The sequence below is a fragment of the Petromyzon marinus genome, chromosome 19 (genome assembly GCF_048934315.1).
Source record: "Petromyzon marinus isolate PM22_M1 ecotype Great Lakes invasive population chromosome 19, UKy_Petmar_22M1.pri1.0, whole genome shotgun sequence".
Classification (NCBI taxonomy): domain Eukaryota; kingdom Metazoa; phylum Chordata; class Hyperoartia; order Petromyzontiformes; family Petromyzontidae; genus Petromyzon; species Petromyzon marinus.
Window position 1 is genome coordinate 7,122,214 of NC_133685.1, and position 21,928 is coordinate 7,144,141.

The 21,928-nt window shown below is 42.4% G+C and overlaps 1 protein-coding gene across 2 annotated transcripts in view; it reads right to left on the minus strand.

The window, feature by feature from the left end:
- Positions 1-244: 244 nt before the first annotated feature.
- Positions 245-21,928, minus strand: part of LOC116943742 (uncharacterized) — a 36,605-nt gene continuing 14,921 nt past the window's right edge. The window contains exons 5-13 of one of the 2 annotated variants that reach the window (XM_032956873.2): positions 15,245-15,347; positions 13,977-14,068; positions 13,102-13,180; positions 9,381-9,539; positions 6,640-6,702; positions 5,208-5,432; positions 4,428-4,529; positions 3,272-3,359; positions 245-1,348 (exon numbers count right to left, since the gene is read on the minus strand). In XM_032956873.2, the coding sequence (XP_032812764.1) occupies positions 1,260-1,348; positions 3,272-3,359; positions 4,428-4,529; positions 5,208-5,432; positions 6,640-6,702; positions 9,381-9,539; positions 13,102-13,180; positions 13,977-14,068; positions 15,245-15,347 (1,000 nt within the window). In that variant the 3' untranslated portion in view covers positions 245-1,259. Of the gene's footprint in view, positions 1,349-3,271; positions 3,360-4,427; positions 4,530-5,207; positions 5,433-6,639; positions 6,703-9,380; positions 9,540-13,101; positions 13,181-13,949; positions 14,069-15,244; positions 15,348-21,928 lie in introns of both variants that reach the window. The other variant, XM_032956872.2, reaches the window with a different exon arrangement.

Sequence of the window (21,928 nt, forward strand, 5' to 3'; positions counted from 1 at the left end):
TCTCTCGATAGAACGACCACTGAGGACCTCTCAGGAGAAGTCGGTGCCCACCCTGGCGAGGTGATGGGCTGCGTTGACCCCGCACCACCACCCTACGTCAGATTTTGAATTCACCGAATTCTGACTGAGACTTATGGGAACTCTGCGACCAGGATGGCTCCCCAGATAAGGGAACGGTGGAACAGACTCGCACCGTATCGTTGAAGTTGCAGACCCGCAAGTCACACACACAAATTCTCGCGGAATCGTTAAATGAATTTATTTATTTATTCCACAATCCATTTGATGTCACTGGTCACGTTTCTCCACTTTCCACAACCATGGGCGAGCCATCATTTTAAATAAAGTACAGTATCGGTGTTTATTACACAAACAGCTCGCTCGAACTGGGATTACATATCTCTAGTGGCTGTCACGCAAAGTTAATTACAGCCTAGTTCACGAGCTTCGTTTAAATGTCATCGTTAACGCAACGTTGTGCTTTTACACTTAATTGGTGTCAGTGACCTCGGTTTTTTTTTGCCTTGGGTAGGAATGGGCGATCGCGTAAGGCGCGAACATAGGAAGATCATCAACCCTGGGACTCGAGCCTCAGGAGGCTTTTCATGAGTCACGCGCAATGCCGTGTCTTCATCTTTGCACGGCAAGAAATGTTACTTTGACATTCACCATGAAAATTCTTGTTTAAAACGCTACCCCCCACCCCACCCCCATGCATGTTTTTAGTTTCCACTACAATCTTAAGCCCTTACAATGTTAAACTTTCTAACACTCTGGCGGCTATAAAGAATCGGGTCACCACATTTTTCGCAGGCGCATTTGTTTCTCAGTCAGCCTGGGTGTATGGAAACTGTGCAGTAGAATGTCACGTGGTTGAAATCAACACCGGTACGCAGATCTCAGTAACGATCAGTTCCTGCCAACCGAACACTGATGCTAATTCCCTGCACTGCTCAGGTTAAATCCGGGTTGCCACCTGCCTGGGTAAATCCCGCACAAGGTGGCAACTCTACCGCTGCGTCAGTGTCGTCACTTGCACCACAACACTAGTACAGCACACCGATGTGTTGGAGAGCAAATCCACAACGTTTACAATCTGAGTACCACGTTTCACCAGTAATTACAACAAGATTCATCAGGCGACATGTTCTGTTCACGTGACAAACCTTACTGAATTGGCTGCGTCGGGTGGTAACGGGCTTAACGACACATTTATATGTATGCAATCTAACCCCAAAAAACCTCTTACAGATGACGACCTATTTACCGCTTGACATCAGCCGCTCCCAGGCATCTGTGGTGCGATGCCCGGTGCTGACGCTTCGGACCCTGCGAGTCACCGCCGGGGCTGACAAGAATGCAAATGTGGAAGGTCAGCAGGGAGCTCCGATTCAAAAGGACATCCGTGCGAATGAGAGGCGCCAATGAGCTTGCAATGACACAGACCGATGTTTTATTTGATCATTGGTTGAAACGCATTGTTGCGTAATTGTTTTAACACGTAAAAAGTGGCACAATGTGCGTGGTGGTTTAAGCTGTCGATCTGCCACCAACGGGTAGAAAACAGCATTTGTGGAAACATTATTTTGGCGATCTAACTAGGACAGAGGACAAACAAACGCAACACATTCGTCAATAACACTGTGTGGCCTTCAAAAGAAACAGAAATATATAATAGGCGACGTTTTGGGCAATGACCCTTCCGAATAGCACATGCAGAAGCCAGAGAGGTAGAATCGCTCCAGAGTCATTATACATTATTATACCTCTGGCCTCTATATTTAGCTGTAAATGATTGTCCAGATGTCTTGTGACCCCCATTCAATGATCTTAAACGTAATATTTTTGTAAGTGCATTTTATTTAAAACATAGAAAATATATATGCGAAGGGAAAAACAGTTAGAGGTCACTGAATTTGTGGTCACAAAACACCTGGACCACCCTGCAGACCAGTATTCTTCACTCGTTTTCAGAGGAGGGCCACTTTCGCCAATAAGGCATCGTCAGTGTGAGGGCCGCCTCATTTAAAACCATTGTGGCTTTGACAGCAGCACGATGATGAAGATGATGATGATGGGGGTGTTTTCACTTTTATGTATTGTAGGGGGCCACACGTCAGGGGCCGCACTAAAGGCCACCAGGGGGATGTCAGTGGCATCGCGGGCCTTGCTAATGAGGAACGCTGCTGTAGATTGCAAGGCAGTCAGTGCGCGCATGTTCAGCTGTGCATCATGAAGCATGCAGCGTATTACATCGATACTCACTGGTGCAAACTTAAATCGCATTACCATAATAGTAAATCATTTTCATTTTAATAACAGCATTTATCCATAAAAGAATCGCAAGTCTCAAGACTCATTAAGGAGGGCCTTGCATCGAGATGTTAGACAGAATACGTTCATAAAGAGACTTGTTTTCGTGTGGGAGGAAACCGGAGCACTGAAAATCCACCACAGGTGGCTGGACACAGCCAATCGTTGTGCTGCCATCTCCTGAAACCACGTGGTTTTGGAGTCTTACAATTCCACGTGACCCACCGAAGCGCGGGTAGGGCGGTAAAGACGTGGATATTATACTATACGTGATGATCCTACAGCACCGCAGCATTCTGCATGTGGCAGCACGAACATGGGAAGGAGCACGGGCAAGACAGTGGCGAGACAATCTGGTTGCTTTATATGTCCACGTGATTATAATGTACTTTGTTGAGCTATCATTTGTGGCCAGACCGCAATAAATAAAGAAGGGGACTTCACCTGGTAAAATCAAAATAGTTCAGTTGAATTTTTGTTAGTGTGATTGTTTACCTTTCCTATACTTTGCACTCCTATCGTATTTCTGTATTTTTTTTTTAACGTTCTGACCCGTCCCTACTGGATATCTGTGAAAGAGAGCTTCAGAGTTCATCGGATTCCTCCAGGATAAATACATATTCCGATTCTGAATTAGCACTATGCATGGAGTCTTTCTGCACAAACACTCTGAATTCGATAGCAATGTCTGCACTCGTGTTGCACACCGAATCTACAACCGCGCAGAAAACTTCTGTGGGCTATTATCGTCGTGCGCAACCACTCCCGCACACGTCTCTCTGGCGGAGGAGGCATCGCAACATCTCAAGACAATATTTATCAGTGGCAATTGGATCGGTTCAGTGCCAAAAATCAGGCCCTGCTCTGGAACACTGGCTAAAATAAGCTTGAGTGTACAGAATGCTGTAGGAAAGATGTAGACAAAGATGAGGATGTCAAATTCAATTGTCAGTGGCACCTGTGAGAGGCCTTGGGGCAGAATGGTCCCTGTATCCTGGAAATCGATGGCCCAGCGTCTTCTTCTGTGCCCATCTGTCTTTCTCTGGCTGAGACCAAACAAGATAAGCAATTCAACGAGCACGTTAATTCACGGCTGCATCCGCGAACAGTTTGGGAGCATTGCTGAATTCGGTTGTGTCCTCGCGTGCGATTGAGAATGCTTGGGGATAGCGGCTCAGAGCAGCAGTGAGTGGAAAGGTTTGTGCCACGTCCTAAGGGCGATCTTATTTTTTTTTATTGTGGTGGCAGCATCCTTGGGTCCATGGGCTGAGTCCCCACTCCTGCATGGAAAAGTGGGTTTGGAGGGGGGGGGGGTTGGTGGTGGGGGTCTCATTCCCCCTGACAGACTAATCTAATCTTCTTGTTTTGTAATTATATCAGGAAAAAAAAACATTGAGGAAATCTCCTCAGATATAATGTGATTGCTATAACACAGAAGATTGTATGTCTATGTTAAGTGGCTTCCTGTCTCTCTGTATTTTCGTCTTTGCATCTCTAAAGCTATCTGGCTATTTGGTTTGTCTCAGTGTATAGCTCTCTCTCCCTCTCCGTCACTCCCAATCTGCTAAGCCCCCGCTCAGTGGTGAGTTCTGAGCCTGGGGATTCACAAGCAATTCCAACATAATTACCATACTCACCATCGCCACCAAAACCATCGCCAATACCACCACCACCACTATTATCATTCCAACACCATTTTAATCACCACCCTTGCCACCACAACAACTAAAACCACCATTATCATCACCACCACCAGAACACAAAGATCTCCCGTATAGCCTTAACAGACGGTTGGGGCAAGTGCTGTTGCTGAGCAACTATGAAGGCCGGCAAGGCACACGAGGTGGGTGGCCAGCACCACAAACGGACGCCTTTGTCTCCCGAGTGGCAATGTTTACAAACTGCTACAGGTACTCATTTGAGGCAGAGTCCACCGAGGGGAGGCCCAGAACCAATTCAGATAATCGTCCCTGGGTTCATAGCGCAATGCACTGACTGCTACACTACCGCTCCCCAGAACACAACCACCACCATCACGCAACCACCATCATGATCTCTACGCTCAGCCCCACTGCACCACAGGCACGATTGTGCAATGCAATCAAGTGACTCACCTGGTTACGAGTGCCAGATATCGCAGGTTCATTCGTCGAAGTCACGTGATCTTTAACAGCATCTGCAAATTTTAAATGCATTTTTTCTGTTGCTGGCGTCATCTGCAGAAAAATAAAAAACAAGAGGTCAGAGCATCTCGCTGGAGCCATGAGCACAAAAGCCAGAGCTTGGTGAAATGCTGAAAAGGTTTATTTGATCGTTTATAATAAATATGTAATGCAAAAGCATGTAATTAAATATATATTTTTGGTTAGGCCACAGAATGAACCGGCCATATTTGTGTATTTCTCTACCACCCGACACAGCCATACAAATTAATTGTCACGTGGGCAAACCTTTAACACATCAATTACGATTGTTTCAGCTCACCGGTAAGTTGAACAACGATTCTGACAAATTTAGAAAGTTATTCTGACTTCTTGAATTCTGTCATGAAGATCCTTCGCACAAGCTTCAAGTGAAACGCCACGTGTCTAATTGTTAAATGAATTTGTGAGAATTGTGTTCTAACTCAGCAGTGATCAAGCTGAAATAATAACGATTGGCACGTTGTTGAACGCCTGTGCACCACGTGACAATTTAATTCATCGCGCTATGTCCGGTGCTGGAGAGAGGGTTCTTACCAAAACACATTAGGCCAGATAATTAAGTGGCCTAACCCACCCCCCCCCCCAAAAAAAAAACCGCTATTGTGAATCGCTACCATTGGCTGCAAAAGCCAAAGTGTTGCACGGATGACAATGTTGCCAATGAGTCTGGCTGTGCAACGCAGCAAACACCTGCCGGGAGACCAGAGCGGTGGTGCCGGCGGGGGCGTCGGCGGAGGGTGTCGCGGGCGTCTCCTGGGCGGGCGTCGCGTGAACGGCGGCGCTGCGAGGGGACGTCCGGCGGGCTGCCTGGGAGGACGCTCGCAAACTCCTGTGGCTCGTCGGGCGGCTCGGGAACATCGGAGCGGTCGTGGGCCTCGACGTCCGGAGCGAGTCGCGCGTGCGCGCCCCGCGCAGCTGGGACAAACGGCCAGCGGTTGGGTTAACCCAGGGGTGGGGGGGGGGGGGGGTCGGCAACCCGAAATAACAAGAAGGGCCATGTTTTTTTTATTTCATACAAAAACTCAATATTTCAAGAGCCGCAATGCACTGTGGTGAATACGAGACAGTGGTCCCTTAATAAATAACGTCGCGAAGCAGCGGACCTTCATCTCCAGAGCCACAGGTTGCCGACCCGCAACCCCTGGGTTAACGGCTCGTGCCGACCAAGGGGGCTCAGCTTTACGTGCGCACAGAGAATAATTAAACCCCATTGCCTTTGTAGGATGAATTATTGCTTTGAAGAGGTTAATGATTTTATTTTAAACTAAAAGAGTAATACTGTTTTTTTTACGTGTCAAGATGGGTATATGAAGGAGACGCACGTATTGTCGTCTGGGATGTGACCTAATGGACTAATTTCTGTAATGATAACCTTTATCTTGTTTGTGCTTTTTTTTCAGTGCCATTTCTTTATTTCTGTTATTCATTTTAAATAATTTTGCTAGTAGTAGTAGGGTTTTCATTTGTTTGGTAATGGCTGTATATGGGATTTGGTCCCCTTATATAGAATCCATGTACAGCGTTATGAGATGCTATTCGCAGAAATTACGCTATATAAAATGAAAGTGCTATTCCATTTCTGATTACTTATTTTGTCATTTGTACTGTCCAAAATGGCATGAATGATTATTATGCATTTTGATATAAATTTGCATCGAACTAAGGACCCCAAAGTGTCAAGCGAGGAGGGTCCTTGCCTGTACTATCGGCAGTTCTCCATCATCGAAGCAAGTGCGGCTGGCTCTGCTGATGAGGCACTGCATGTCGAGTTTGCTTGGATTGAAAGAACGCTGCTGAAATTACGCATTCCCAGAAGGCTGTGCGGTTGTTGGGTTGTCTAGGATATACTTTTTTATTTACGTGAAGAGAAGGGGATGTGAAGGAGATATATTGTCTGCTTATTTAGTTTGTTATTCATATTTTCCACTACCATGCGAATGCTTAATTTGAGTTAATAAAAATAATGACAAATCTTTGGTTCAGTTTGTCAATGAACAAAATCTCTTCGGGTTATAATTAATATACAGCAGGAAAATTAAGAACTGGATTAATTGTGGGTGCTAAAGAAGTTCAACGTACAAACATATTGTATATAGTTGGCTGGTAAAGTGTGACTAGCCACCTGAATAGCAGAGAGTTGCAGTTGTTGCTTCAGCATCTGGTGATGTAATTTCTCAGCTTCCATCTAGCGTGAAGTTTCAGAGGAAACAAAAAACAGTGACACCTTCAAAAAATGACATGAACCAAAACGCGACCAAATGTGAAATAACATCGCGTTCAAATGGTGCAGCCGTGGGATTACTTGCTTACGTCATGCCTGGTGGAAGGGCCTTCGCCCAAGTATTTTGGCCTACTCTTCCATGCTGGCGAGACGTCTTGGAAAAGCTGGGAGTACCCGCAACTTTACCCCAACCACAAGCCACCTGCCAATCGGCGACCTGTGATGTACCCACTTAGATTGTTGGGAGGACAGAAGATTAATTAACTCATCACGCGTAATCAGCGAAGGAGCATTGCGCTAAACTTGTGACCTCTTGCAGCAGCAGTTTGCATGAACTGCTCTCGCTGCCGTACACAGCACGGAGGGGGGCGGGGGGGCGACCACGGAGGGCGATCACGGGGTGATGGGCGATCACGGGGAGCAGCGCCGTTCCTTTAAGGGTCGTAGTCCGCTTCGAACGTCGACCGCCAGCTGAAGTTTCGTAATTCGCTGCTGGAGTTTGCGCATCAAGACGGGGCCCCGTGTCCACAGAGTGACAGAGCCGTGTCTCTCCAACTGAGCTCTCGATCGCTAGGGGACTGGTCGCAGATGCTGAAGGTGACATTTCTGACGAAGTCGAGCCATCGGATGCCACAGAGGCATCTTTTGGCATCGCGTGTGGAAGGACTGCAACCAATCCAAATCGGCTTGAAGCAATGTCCAGGCCTCCACACCACGGTACAACGACACCAACAAAACACAGCACTGGTAGACTCTCAACTTGGCGCCCAGAAGAAGGGGATGGGAATTCTGAGAAAGTTGCACCATTTCTTTTTTACGATCGACGACTTCTGGATTGTAAGTCCACTGTGCAAGTCCACTGTGCTAACCGTCACACCATGCCGCTAGTAGACTGACCTCACTCAGATGTTAGGTTTCAAATTGTTATTTCAGTTGTCTGGTAGGTTCTGATCATTTTCACAAGCATATGGCATTATGAGCCAGAGGGGGAATTTTTTTTCAATATTATGTTGAGGCTATGCAGGCATGTGTTTTCCAAGAACTATTCCTAACTTTATTGGCAGACATCTATAATTTATTAACTGCCACAAAGACTTGCTTTGTTTAAATATTACATCATTAAGTGTGTATTCTTTGGGGCTTCTGTGTGTTGTTATATGATTCATATTCATCATCATCAGGACCAGAATAGGCTTCAGTGCCGACTGTTGTCACTCGTGATGGATGACTTCAAGATGATTGCCCATGCGACAATTTTCTATCTTGTGGGAGAGGAATGAAATATGATCTTTGAAAAGTCAAAGCATTTTAAATGAATTTCATACTTAGGCTTTCATGATAAATTTCATTTTTCATAATTCATTCGGGTTAGATCGTCATGTGGGTATAATTTCAATGTTTTGCTATAATCCTCCCTCGCCCGAAAGAGTCAATCAAATCAAGTTGTCACGTGGAAAAATATGCCAATTGTTGAAAAGCAAAACTTTGAAAATGATAGTCAAAATTGTCCAGAGCACTTGCCCTAACAATCTGTTAAAGGCTATATGGGGGATCTTTGTATTTGTCTTTATTAATAAGTGGGACCTGACAGCCCTGGTCATCACAGTATAGCGTAGTAGTAGGTGATGGCACCTGCTACTCACATAAAGGATATGTGACCTGAATAGCACAGCAGCCTCATCAAATTAAGTAAAATAGATACGGTGAGATTCCACATTAAGGGTAGTTTGTAAATTCAATTTATATCTGAGTGATTATGGTTTTGCACCCTTTTCAATTTCGCATGCTGTGTTTTTTCTCTCCAATTTTTCTTTTATTGTTTGTACTCTTGATTTATAATTGCTTCATTTTCGTACTTAGTTTCATGTTGTTTGCTTGACCCAGGTCACTCTTGCAAATGAGACGTTCCTTGGTCTCTTGAGTTCTCAGCTGCGTTAAGCAAAATAAACTTGAAAACTCAACACATTTTTGATGCCTTTAACAGTAATAATTATTTACACTTCTATGCAACTGGGCCGAGACACTTCTATGCCACGGTGGCAAGATGTTAACTATTTTGCCTGTTATACAGGAGGTCGTGGGTTCGATTCCAACCCTGATGCCTGGTGTATATTTTAAGTTGCATATTCTCCCCGTGGTATTGTGGATTTTTAATTCAGGGTTTTCCTTCCACATTTAGAATCAACGTGCATTTAGAATATTTGGCTGCTATAAAAACTTTTTTATTTTATTTTACTGGGTAAGGCCCACTGAGCTCTTATTCAGAAGCGACCGTGGCCACAAATTATAGCTCAACGCAGTGGCTTATCATGTGGTACTTTATAGCAGCCAAATATTTTCTAGCATGTTTCTAAATGCATAGGGAAACCCCGGAGAACCCGGAGAAAAATCCACACGACCACGGGGAGAAATTGCAAACTCCAAATATACAGCAGGCGTCAGGGTCGGGATCGAACCTGCGACCTCATACATACCAGGCGAGGTAGTTAACATCTCCCCTACATTTCCACGTGATAAGCCACTTCAATGAGCTCTAATTTTCGATAGCCAGATCGCTTTGGAAAAAGAGCTTTACAACTCAATGGGGCATTACCTGGTAAAATAAAAAAAATATTAGGTTTTATTTGTTCTTCTCGTCACACCTGCTGCTTCCATGTCTCGTCTGCCCCGCCGAAGGCCTTGACAGCGGCGCTCCCACCGCGCTGCTCGCGCTGGGCTCGCTGCTCCTGCCGGTACAGCTTGTTCATGTGCTCCAGTCGCTTGGCGTCGAGGGTCAGCAGCAGGGCCTTCATGTCGTCCAGCTGTACGGGGGACAACAAAGGCAAAGATCCCCCATATAGCCTTAACAGACTGTAGGGGCAAGTGCTGTTAGCGAGCACCTATGAAGGCCGGAACGGTACACGAGGGGGTGGGTGGCCAGCACCACGCCCGACCGCCTTTGTCTCCCTAGTGGCAATGTTTACTACACACCGCACCAGGTACTCATTTGAGGCTGAGTCGACCCAGGGGAGGCCCGGGACCGGTTCAGATAATCGTCACTGGTGTTGACCGTGAGCGGGAATCGAACCCGGGTCGCCAGGTTCATAGCGCAGCGCGCTAACCGCTACACTACCGCTCCCCATAACGGGGGACAACACAACAGCGTAAACAAGCGGCATGTGTTTCACGTTGATGTTTTTGCATAACGGAATGTTGAAATTTTAGTCCCAATTATTGCATATTTTTTTAATTCACATGTAATAATTAAAATTAACTTTCAACACACCGTAGACACGCGGCATGTGTTTCACGTTGATCTTGCGTCACGGAATGTTAAAATTTTAGTCCCAATTTTTTTTATTCACATGTAATAATAAAAAATAGATATTTCAGCATACCATAGACACGTGGCATGGGTTTCACGTTACATCTTCTTGAGTAACGAAGTGTAGGAGGTTTAGCCCCATTAGTAACTGCATCATATGCGTTCGAACATATAAAATTCAACAGTGAAACAATCATTTTAATGTTAATATTTTTCGTGTTTTCATAATTTAAACAAAAGTGGCGTCATTGTGACGGAACTTTTTGGCGGTAAAAGCATTCATGTGATGTCATGAAAGTGACATCACTTCCTGTTACATCTCAATTCGGATCAATCTGAAACATATATTCTTTGAAACATCCTAAATGTGAATCTTGGCCTGGTTTTTTGGGATTGTGTTGGATTCATCTGGAAATTGGAAGCTAATCTCTAGCATCCACTATTGCAGACTGCAGCCAGAATTATTAGCCTTTCGTAAGAATTGGCATTTTCCTAAAAGACGGTAGTTTGCGTTCCTAAAGAACAAGAATGGTGTTATAATAAATAATATATAATATAGGGCAAAGCCATGCCTGTAAAACCCTTAACAGTGCCTACTTTATTAAAGACCAATTCAGACATTTATTGGTCGCCCTTTTAAATCTTAATGTTCATCCTAAAAAGTCCCATTACAAGGGAGAAACACAAACAAATATACAACATAAATTGTCCGTATTGAAACCGCTGTACGCCGTATGGACCTGAATACTCAATTTCCCTGTACAAGAATACGGGGTAAACCGTGTGGGTTGACAGGTATGGGGTAAAGAGCAGTCAGCGATAACAAGTGAGATGCGTACGCAGGTTGAACAAAGACTGAGGCGCGTGGGTAGCATCTAGAAGCATCCAGCAGCATCCCAATGCCTCGTGCGATGCTACGCCGAGGCAGCCGTACTGCTTATTCCTACTCGCGCGACGTAGTTCTGTTCACATCCACGTTATAAAAAATGTGTTCCCTGATACATTCATTGCATTATATCCAATTCGCGTTATGAAGACACGCACCGTTGAAAGAGAAATAGACCATATTTTAAAAGATATAGATATTTGATGAACACAGTAGAACATATTTCGATTGAAAGCTTTCGTGACTGCAGGGATTCATCTTCTTAGTTCTTTCGGTAAAGTCACGTAGAATGGACACGAAGTAATAGTTTGTTGAAGGATCTTAAGGTTACGTGGAATCCCTCCCCGTAGAGGCGGTTAAATTTCCACATAACCTTAAGATCCTTCAACAGTAGAACATATTTCTAACTAATCGTCATTACATACCATTTTCAATCCACTGCTGGATACAAACCATGTCACACTGCATCTGTCATGGGGTTGTTTGACCATAATTCACCAATATATGCTGGAGTAAAGGCAGTGGGGGAGGGGGTTGGGGGTGATCCAGTTCTGATACCACTCACCACTGGTGGTGTTAGACCTTAGCCGGGAATCAAACCCAAGTGGCCACGTGCATAGCGCAGCTCACTAACCACTGCACCAATTCTGGCCATCACAAATGCTAGCTCAACAAAGGGGGCTTATCGCGTGGAAATGTAGAGCGGCCAAATACGCGGGAGGCGTGATGTTGATTCTCCAATGTGGAGGGGAAAACTGGAGGACCTGGAGAAAAACATCTACACGACCATTAGGAGAACATGCAAACTCCAAATATACACCAGGCATCAGAGTCAGGATCGAACTGTTTCAAGATGCGATTATTTCCAGAAGCAGGTAATAATAATAATTTGATGTTATAGAGCATCATTCATGCAATTTCATCCCACAACGCTGCACATCAATAATTATCCAGTTCCGTACACAGATAATAATAATAAACGACTTAACAAATAAAAAAAGGTGGGAGGAAATGGACGATGCGACCAAATCAAGGTACAGCAAAACCATCTTATAACAATAATTATAATAATTATTATAATAATTAGGCAAATTGTAACGCGCACAGTTTTGCAAACAAGCTGAAGTTATAGCGGGACGTGGAAGTGTGGAGTTTTTTTATTTTTCCCACACGACCACGGGGAGAACATGCAAACTCCAAATATATACAGGCATCAGAGTCAGGATCGAACTCACGACCTCCTGTATACCAGGCAAGAGAGTTAACGTCTCACCACTGTGCCACCCTTTACTCTTCATATCCACAATACGTTGAGTTTGTTATTTCTGCGAACGCCACTTCGCACCCGTCAAAAAAAACTAAACTGGTTAAGAGGAACACTTTTCTGCCAACCAATTTGTTTATGGCATCAGTTCTTCAAACTGCCGCATCGGCAGATCATTGTGACGGCCCAAATAAGCCCGACTTCACCTGAGAGCATGCTTGGCAGCATTGGAGCCATCTGTGAAAAGTGCACTTAGCACTCACAACCTTTGGGAGTCAGTTGTTGACTTTTAAAAGCATTATACTAACAGCGGATAAAACATGATTATATATATGTGTGTGTGTGAACAATTTTTGGGTAACTATGAATGAAATGCAGAACTCTTCTTCATGTTACACGTAACATAGCGGCAGGATTCCCTGACATGCATTGCCTTTAAACTTTGTGAGTCTAACACTTTCTTTTTATTATTTTATTGTTATTTTTTTCTATGTACGTGGCTTTACCGAAAGAACCATAGAATATCTAACAATAGGTTTTACTGGTTTTACCATTTCTGGCAATAAAACAAGTGTTAAGATGTTAAAACACCAAACAGAATCCTTTTTCAATGAATCCTGTCTGCATTAACCACGCGTACTTGTGGTGAACATGCAGACAAAAAAAAACATGCTCTGATAATTATATATGCATTGTCTTTGAAATGGATTGGTCCACACCAGAGACAGCTTTGGAGCCTAGTCTCAAAGTATTAGACCAGAGAACGCCAAAAGCAATGTACACTTAGTTCGCCGAACTTCGCAGACGTCGTGAAATGAGAGGATTCGAGGTGAGAGGGGTTTTAACTGCTCGTGAAAACGCCCGTGGCGTATTGGCCACACGTTCGTTTTGCTCGACATCGATTCTCACCTCGTAAATTCCTCTGAAGCTTTTTTCCGTGGTTCCGACCCTCGTCTCGTGCAGGTGAATGGTGTCCAAAGCCACGCAGCTGCGCACAAAGAGACACCCGTTGTAAGGCAGCACTGCCGGGTGTGATCCCGCAGGCAGACAGCAATTTGCTCCAGGCAGGGACAACTCGAGGAATGAGCAAGAGGAAAAGTCACACCTGATGGAGCGCACACGCTGACGATTATAACAGAGCAAATTCCTGCATAACCGCGGCGCCTAGCATAGCTTGTTAATATCCAATCTAGATTTGAAGTTTTCGTGACTGCAGGGATCCATACTCGTTGGTTCTTTCGGCAAAGTCACGTAGGTAGGAATTTTGTTAATACCCCGCAAGTAGAAAATGTACATTTAGCAGTAGAACTGCAAAAGCGTTTACCCAATGAACAACTCAATGTAGGCCAAATGTTGGCATAAAGGTTGGAACCGTTGGCCAGAACGTTGGACCCAACGTTGGTTCAACGTTCCGTGTTTACTGGGTATACAGTTAAATGAGAATGATGCATGACATAAAATCATTGTGTAAGACGTGCTATTTTCACTCTACGTTGTTTGAAATATTCAACGACGCCGCGCGTTGCTGTTATACCAACACGAACGTGAAGAAAGCGACATATTAAGCAAGATCTTAACTATCCTCAAATGTTGAAAAAAACGTACTACTGCCTTATAAGTAAAAAAAGAAAGATACAGTATATATAAAATAGCTGACAATCTGGCCAATGGCCCTTTATTCATAGCAAAATAACAAATAATGAACTGAAATGTGGGCGGTGGGACCCCATGGTTATTCGGAAATGAAAATATCTCACAGAGGCAGAAGGTCCATGAATTCGTACATCTGGATTCTGCCGGGCTCCACGTATCCTTCGCTTTGCTTGCTGTGGATGTACTGCATTAACCGCCGCGGGGCTGTGATCCGTCCGCACATCTGTACGAGCAGCAGTAGCAAGCGGCGCACACAGCGCTGAGGATATGCAGCGGCACTTCTTGTCAACCGTTACATGACAACATGCTGCAAAGGGCGTTTAACAGGCGTGACGGTGCTGGAGTGAACCGCCGCTTCGTGACGTAAAAGCGGTTGTTGCTCGATGCACTTCGCGAACCCTTATATAGAAGTCAAACTCCGACCATGGATCTACGTATTCCAGAATAATTCCGTTCCTCGTAATATAGGTTTTGGGTTAGATTGCATAAATATAAATGCGTCAAATTTTGATTTAAAGCTTTCGTGACTGCAGGGATTCATATTCTTGGTTCTATCGGTAAAGTCACGTGACTTTACCGAAAGAACCAAGAATATAAATGCGTCGTTAAACCCAACACCACCCGACACAGCCAATTAGTAAGGTTTGCCACGTGAACAAAACGTGCCAATTCGTTACTAGTACTGCACAGCGGTTGTGTGTTGGAGAGTAAACCCACAACATTTACAATTCGAGTACGACATTTCGCCAGTAATTACAACGACCATCATCAGGCGACTGCCAGAGCTGTGGAGAAATCCTCCTGTTTTTATTCAGTTTAAATAATTCAGTGATGTTTTTAGTTTTTTTTAAAGTACTTTTCTGCCACTGATTGACGTTTTTGGTGATTCAACTTTCTGTGGCTCCTTCCGATCGAACATCTTCCTGAAACAGTTCCTAATACGAGCGGAAAGATCCTTGAGCAGCCTGCTAGAGAACAGCAGGAGAGAATTTGGGCCCCATTCAAGGGTAACTGCACAAAGTAAAAAAATAAATGTTTCAACATTCGATTATCTCCAGAAGCAGGTAATAATAATAATTTCATGTTATAGAGCGTCATTCATACAATTGCATCCCACAACGCTGCACATCAATAATTATCCAGTTCCATACACAGATAATAATAATAAAAAACTACTTAACAAATAAAAAAGGTGGGAGGAAATGGACAATGCGACCAAAACAAGGGACATCAAAAACATCTTATGATAATTATAGTATGACAACTTGTAACGCGCACAGTTTTGAAAACAAGCTGAAGTTATAGCGGGACGTGGAAGTGTGAAGTTTTTATTTTTATTTTTGGAAAGTCCATTAATACGACAAAGGATGACACAGGATGACAGTGGAGGTCGTTATACCTTGAGTGCCCGTATTAGGGTTCGCTCCTCCACCTCAATCCCTTTCTGGTCCAAGTGGTCGTACGCCGTGAAAGCCAGAGCAACGCTCCGTATTTCGGGAAAGCTGCCATGGATGATAACAACATAGTAGCGCACAAACACGGTTCGCTAAAACTTAATTCACTTATTTCAACATTTTAACGGTTCATATTCTTGGTTCTTTCGGTAAAGTCACGTAGAAGGGAAACAATAAAATAATAAAAATATAAAACAATACAATTCTCACGACGTTTCGACTGCAACACAAGCAATCATCATCAGGTGTGAAAACCACAGCAAGAACATTTGAAAAAAAAGTGGCGTTTTTTTTAACGTTAGCACCACGGAGAGCGATTTGGCAGTTATTCAGATGGACGAGTCCATCTATGTTCGGAAAAGAGGAGGGGGGAGACGAAAATAATGGATGCGGTCTGAAAGCCACCGTAAGCGTGAACAATCAATTAAGACCCGAAATGGTTTATCAAATCCTTCCAATGATTGCTAAAAAAAAAAACGCCACTTTTTTCAAATTTTCTTGCTGTAGGTTTCACACCTGATGATGATTGCTTGTGTTGCAGTCGAAACGTCGTTATAATTTTATTGTCTTATATTTTTATTATTTTATTGTTTCCCTTCTACGTGACTTTACTGAAAGAACCAAGAATATGAATCCCTGCAGTCACGAAAGCTTTAAATCTAAATTTTAACGGTTGTGTAATAGAGTAGAACCTGAAGTCATTTGGTCGCTAAGTGAGTATAGAAAATGCAGGTTAAAGGCTTCATTCGTTCCGATGGCATCGAAAGTTACCCATTTTCACCCAAAAAACATATTTTACAATATTTAAACAATGGATATTCATACATAAAGATACTAACAACATTATAAACACATAATATTAAAAGAAACACGGTTAATCAGTGCATTAATTAATATTCATTGTACCAACAAAAGCCTGTCGTTAACAGGGGAATGGTCGGTAAGCGAACACATTGGGCTCTATGGAGGCACTACACAACTCTCCACTACAATGCACTACTCTACACACTGGGCTGTGTGGAGGCTTGTCGTTAAGCAATTAGTCGTGAACAGGGGTGGTCGTTAAGAGGGGTTCTACTGGAGCAACAATAGTAATAATTTCAACTTGTAAAGCACCGCACGGTATTCATTCGCTCTTGAAGACAGACAATGGCTCAGAGGCTGGAGGAGGAACCACGGACAAGCGGGAAAGGCAGCCACGTGGTGAGCCGGTGCCAATCCCCCCCTCCCTCCCCAAAGTTCTGCGGTTCTTCATAATAAAGGTTTTTGGGTTAGATCGCGTTTATTTATAAATGTGTCGTAACCCTCCACCACCCGACACGGCCAATCAGCAAAGAAAAGTGTCACGTTGACAAAAGACAAATAATTCACTACTTCAGCCCACCGGTGTGTTGAAGAGTTAATCCACATTTACAGTTTGAGTACGACGTTTCGCTGGTAAATACTTCCAGCATCATCGGGCAATTCGCCAGAATGGTAAAGCCCTCGCTTGCTCCCGGTTTTATATAGAGCAGAAGAGTGACGTCATCACTTAACTCATCAGGTGCAGTGATTAGAGGCGGAGGGGGGGGTAATGTAATTATATAATCGATTAGTAATCAGTCATTGGTTATGATTAGTAATGAGTTGTAGATTAGTAATTCTTTAAATCAAAATGTAATGTGTATTATTTAATAATACGCTTCCAGGCCGCACTGAGCCGGTAGCTGTCAGAGCGATTAAAGTTATTCTTGTTCCTCTCAATTTCAATGGATTCTCTAATTAGTCTTTGCCAGTAATAATTAGTTTTACACACCACTGCAACATTGTCAAAATCAATTGAGTGTCCTTGTTGACAAGCATGTTCTGCCACTGCCGACAGTTGTGTTTGAGATAATTTAATATTTCTCTGATGTTCTTTTAGTCTTACGCTGATGTTACGTCCCGTCTGCCCAATGTAGCAGCTGCCACATGAACAATTAATCCGATATACACCTTCTGTTGATAGTTTAGGTAATGCGTCTTTAGTGCAAGATACTAGTTTTTGAATTTTGTGTACTGTACCAAATCTTACTGTAATGTTTTGCTTTTGCAAAACGCGGGCTAATTTGTCAGTTACTCCTGAGATATATGGAATTTTTATTGTTTTAACAATCTGGTCGCTTTCAGTAGTATTGCTTTGTGATCGTGATTTGGCATTCAGTGCTCTGTTAATTTGAGCATTATTGTAGCCATTCTGTCGTAGTGCGTCTTTAACGTGTTTAATCTCTCTCACTAGACTCTCACCATCTGACACTGTTTTCGCCCGATGCACGAGCGTCTTAATAAGAGAGGATTTTTGAGCTGGATGATGATGTGATTCTGCATTCAGATAGGCATCAGTGTGCGTTTGCTTTCTGTAAACGCTGTGTGTTATTTTACCGTTTAGGCCATGTCCAAGCAAAATATCTAGGAATGGGAGTGTATTATTCACCTCCATTTCCATGGTGAACTGGATGGCCGGGTTTTGTGCATTGAGATGATTTAGAAAATCATTAAGTGTATCTTTACCATGTGGCCAGACAACCAAAGTGTCATCCACATACCTAAACCAAAAGGATGGTTTTAATGTGCTCGAGGCAAGTGCTCTTATTTCAAAGTTTTCCATGTACAAATTTGCTATAGCAGGGGATAAAGGAGAACCCATTGCTGCTCCTTCCTTTTGTTTAAAGAAATCCCCTCTCCATAAGAAGTAAGTGTTATTTAAGCAATGGCCAGCAAGTTTCGGAATATCTTTTTGTAAACCGGTATTCTTTACTAGTGTATCAAGTAATTTAAGCGATTCGTCCACTGGAACCTTAGTGAATAGAGAAATCACATCAAAGCTTACCAGAATATCATCAGGAGCAAGTTTAATATCTTTAATCACATTCACAAGATGTTCTGAATTTTTTATGAATGAAGATGTCTTACCGATGTAGGGCTGTATTTGTTTGGTTATATATTTTGCCAATTGATATGTGGCAGAGCCAATTGTACTGACTATGGGTCGTAATGGGATGCCGATTTTATGAATCTTTGGTAGCCCATAGAGTCTAGGTGGTTTTGAGGCCCTTGGCTTAATTAGGTATTGCTCATTTTTTAGGGATTAATGAATTTGCAATTATTGCAGTGGTCTTACGTTCTAAAGTATTAGTTGGATCTCGTTTAATTTTAATGTAGGTACTTTCCTCTAGTAAATTTCTAATTTTATTATCATAATCGGCTCGTGACATCAGTACAGTAGTGCGGCCTTTATCAGCTGCTAGGATTTGGATATCCTTATTTACACGCAGCTCTCTTAAGGCTTTTGCCTCGTTAGAGCTAATATTTACTTTTGGAACTTTGCTATTCTCAATTATTTTAGCAACCTCATGTCTAGTCATCTCTGCCTCATTATGTGGAAGGAGTCTAACTGCTGATTCTACCTCAGCAATTATCTCATCCACTGGAATTGTGCGTGGGGTAACGGCAAAGTTAAGGCCTTTAGAAAGGATAGAGACCATGTCACCGGTTAATACAGTGTTGGTCAAGTTCAGTACAGTTTTGTTTTTACATTTTTGGTTTTCAGTAGGGATTTGTTTATTATGTAGTCTAGAAAATTTATTAATTTGGTTAGTTTTTGTTAGTTTAAACACATTATCAGCCGATTGTTGTGTTATGTTATCGATTATATTCCAATAATGCATAGATACACTATTGCTTATATCTAAGTGTAACTGCTTTAGCGATTCCGAAATGTAAGATAATTCACTCCTATTGTGCTGTATTCTCTCTATTAATAATAATTCGCTAGATCTAACCCAAAAACCTTTATTATGAATAATATTGGTCGCGAAAGCCTACGTGTTAAACTGACTAACCTCTATGGGGAGGATACTTTTCTTAAAACCAGAAAATTGGAGAAGCTTCGCATTAAGCGGATGAAATTGATATCTTCACTGGCGTTCCTCAAAAGGTGCAGAGATTCAAAGGTAATACCAAACGCAGTTAAAATAACACATCACATAAAGTCTTCTAAAGCTAACCAAATACTACACAAAGCTAGCGAATTATTATTAATAGAGAGAATACAGCACAATAGGAGTGAATTATCTTACATTTCGGAATCGCTAAAGCAGTTACACTTAGATATAAGCAATAGTGTATCTATGCATTATTGGAATATAATCGATAACATAACACAACAATCGGCTGATAATGTGTTTAAACTAACAAAAACTAACCAAATTAATAAATTTTCTAGACTACATAATAAACAAATCCCTACTGAAAACCAAAAATGTAAAAACAAAACTGTACTGAACTTGACCAACACTGTATTAACCGGTGACATGGTCTCTATCCTTTCTAAAGGCCTTAACTTTGCCGTTACCCCACGCACAATTCCAGTGGATGAGATAATTGCTGAGGTAGAATCAGCAGTTAGACTCCTTCCACATAATGAGGCAGAGATGACTAGACATGAGGTTGCTAAAATAATTGAGAATAGCAAAGTTCCAAAAGTAAATATTAGCTCTAACGAGGCAAAAGCCTTAAGAGAGCTGCGTGTAAATAAGGATATCCAAATCCTAGCAGCTGATAAAGGCCGCACTACTGTACTGATGTCACGAGCCGATTATGATAATAAAATTAGAAATTTACTAGAGGAAAGTACCTACATTAAAATTAAACGAGATCCAACTAATACTTTAGAACGTAAGACCACTGCAATAATTGCAAATTCATTAATCCCTAAAAATGAGCAATACCTAATTAAGCCAAGGGCCTCAAAACCACCTAGACTCTATGGGCTACCAAAGATTCATAAAATCGGCATCCCATTACGACCCATAGTCAGTACAATTGGCTCTGCCACATATCAATTGGCAAAATATATAACCAAACAAATACAGCCCTACATCGGTAAGACATCTTCATTCATAAAAAATTCAGAACATCTTGTGAATGTGATTAAAGATATTAAACTTACTCCTGATGATATTCTGGTAAGCTTTGATGTGATTTCTCTATTCACTAAGGTTCCAGTGGACGAATCGCTTAAATTACTTGATACACTAGTAAAGAATACCGGTTTACAAAAAGATATTCCGAAACTTGCTGGCCATTGCTTAAATAACACTTACTTCTTATGGAGAGGGGATTTCTTTAAACAAAAGGAAGGAGCAGCAATGGGTTCTCCTTTATCCCCTGCTATAGCAAATTTGTACATGGAAAACTTTGAAATAAGAGCACTTGCCTCGAGCACATTAAAACCATCCTTTTGGTTTAGGTATGTGGATGACACTTTGGTTGTCTGGCCACATGGTAAAGATACACTTAATGATTTTCTAAATCATCTCAATGCACAAAACCCGGCCATCCAGTTCACCATGGAAATGGAGGTGAATAATACACTCCCATTCCTAGATATTTTGCTTGGACATGGCCTAAACGGTAAAATAACACACAGCGTTTACAGAAAGCAAACGCACACTGATGCCTATCTGAATGCAGAATCACATCATCATCCAGCTCAAAAATCCTCTCTTATTAAGACGCTCGTGCATCGGGCGAAAACAGTGTCAGATGGTGAGAGTCTAGTGAGAGAGATTAAACACGTTAAAGACGCACTACGACAGAATGGCTACAATAATGCTCAAATTAACAGAGCACTGAATGCCAAATCACGATCGCAAAGCAATACTACTGAAAGCGACCAGATTGTTAAAACAATAAAAATTCCATATATCTCAGGAGTAACTGACAAATTAGCCCGCGTTTTGCAAAAGCGAAACATTACAGTAAGATTTGGTACAGTACACAAAATTCAAAAACTAGTATCTTGCACTAAAGACGCATTACCTAAACTATCAACAGAAGGTGTATATCGGATTAATTGTTCATGTGGCAGCTGCTACATTGGGCAGACGGGACGTAACATCAGCGTAAGACTAAAAGAACATCAGAGAAATATTAAATTATCTCAAACACAACTGTCGGCAGTGGCAGAACATGCTTGTCAACAAGGACACTCAATTGATTTTGACAATGTTGCAGTGGTGTGTAAAACTAATTATTACTGGCAAAGACTAATTAGAGAATCCATTGAAATTGAGAGGAACAAGAATAACTTTAATCGCTCTGACAGCTACCGGCTCAGTGCGGCCTGGAAGCGTATTATTAAATAATACACATTACATTTTGATTTAAAGAATTACTAATCTACAACTCATTACTAATCATAACCAATGACTGATTACTAATCGATTATATAATTACATTACCCCCCCCTCCGCCTCTAATCACTGCACCTGATGAGTTAAGTGATGACGTCACTCTTCTGCTCTATATAAAACCGGGAGCAAGCGAGGGCTTTACCATTCTGGCGAATTGCCCGATGATGCTGGAAGTATTTACCAGCGAAACGTCGTACTCAAACTGTAAATGTGGATTAACTCTTCAACACACCGGTGGGCTGAAGTAGTGAATTATTTGTCTTTTGTCAACGTGACACTTTTCTTTGCTGATTGGCCGTGTCGGGTGGTGGAGGGTTACGACACATTTATAAATAAACGCGATCTAACCCAAAAACCTTTATTATGAATAATATTGGTCGCGAAAGCCTACGTGTTAAACTTCTGCGGTTCTCT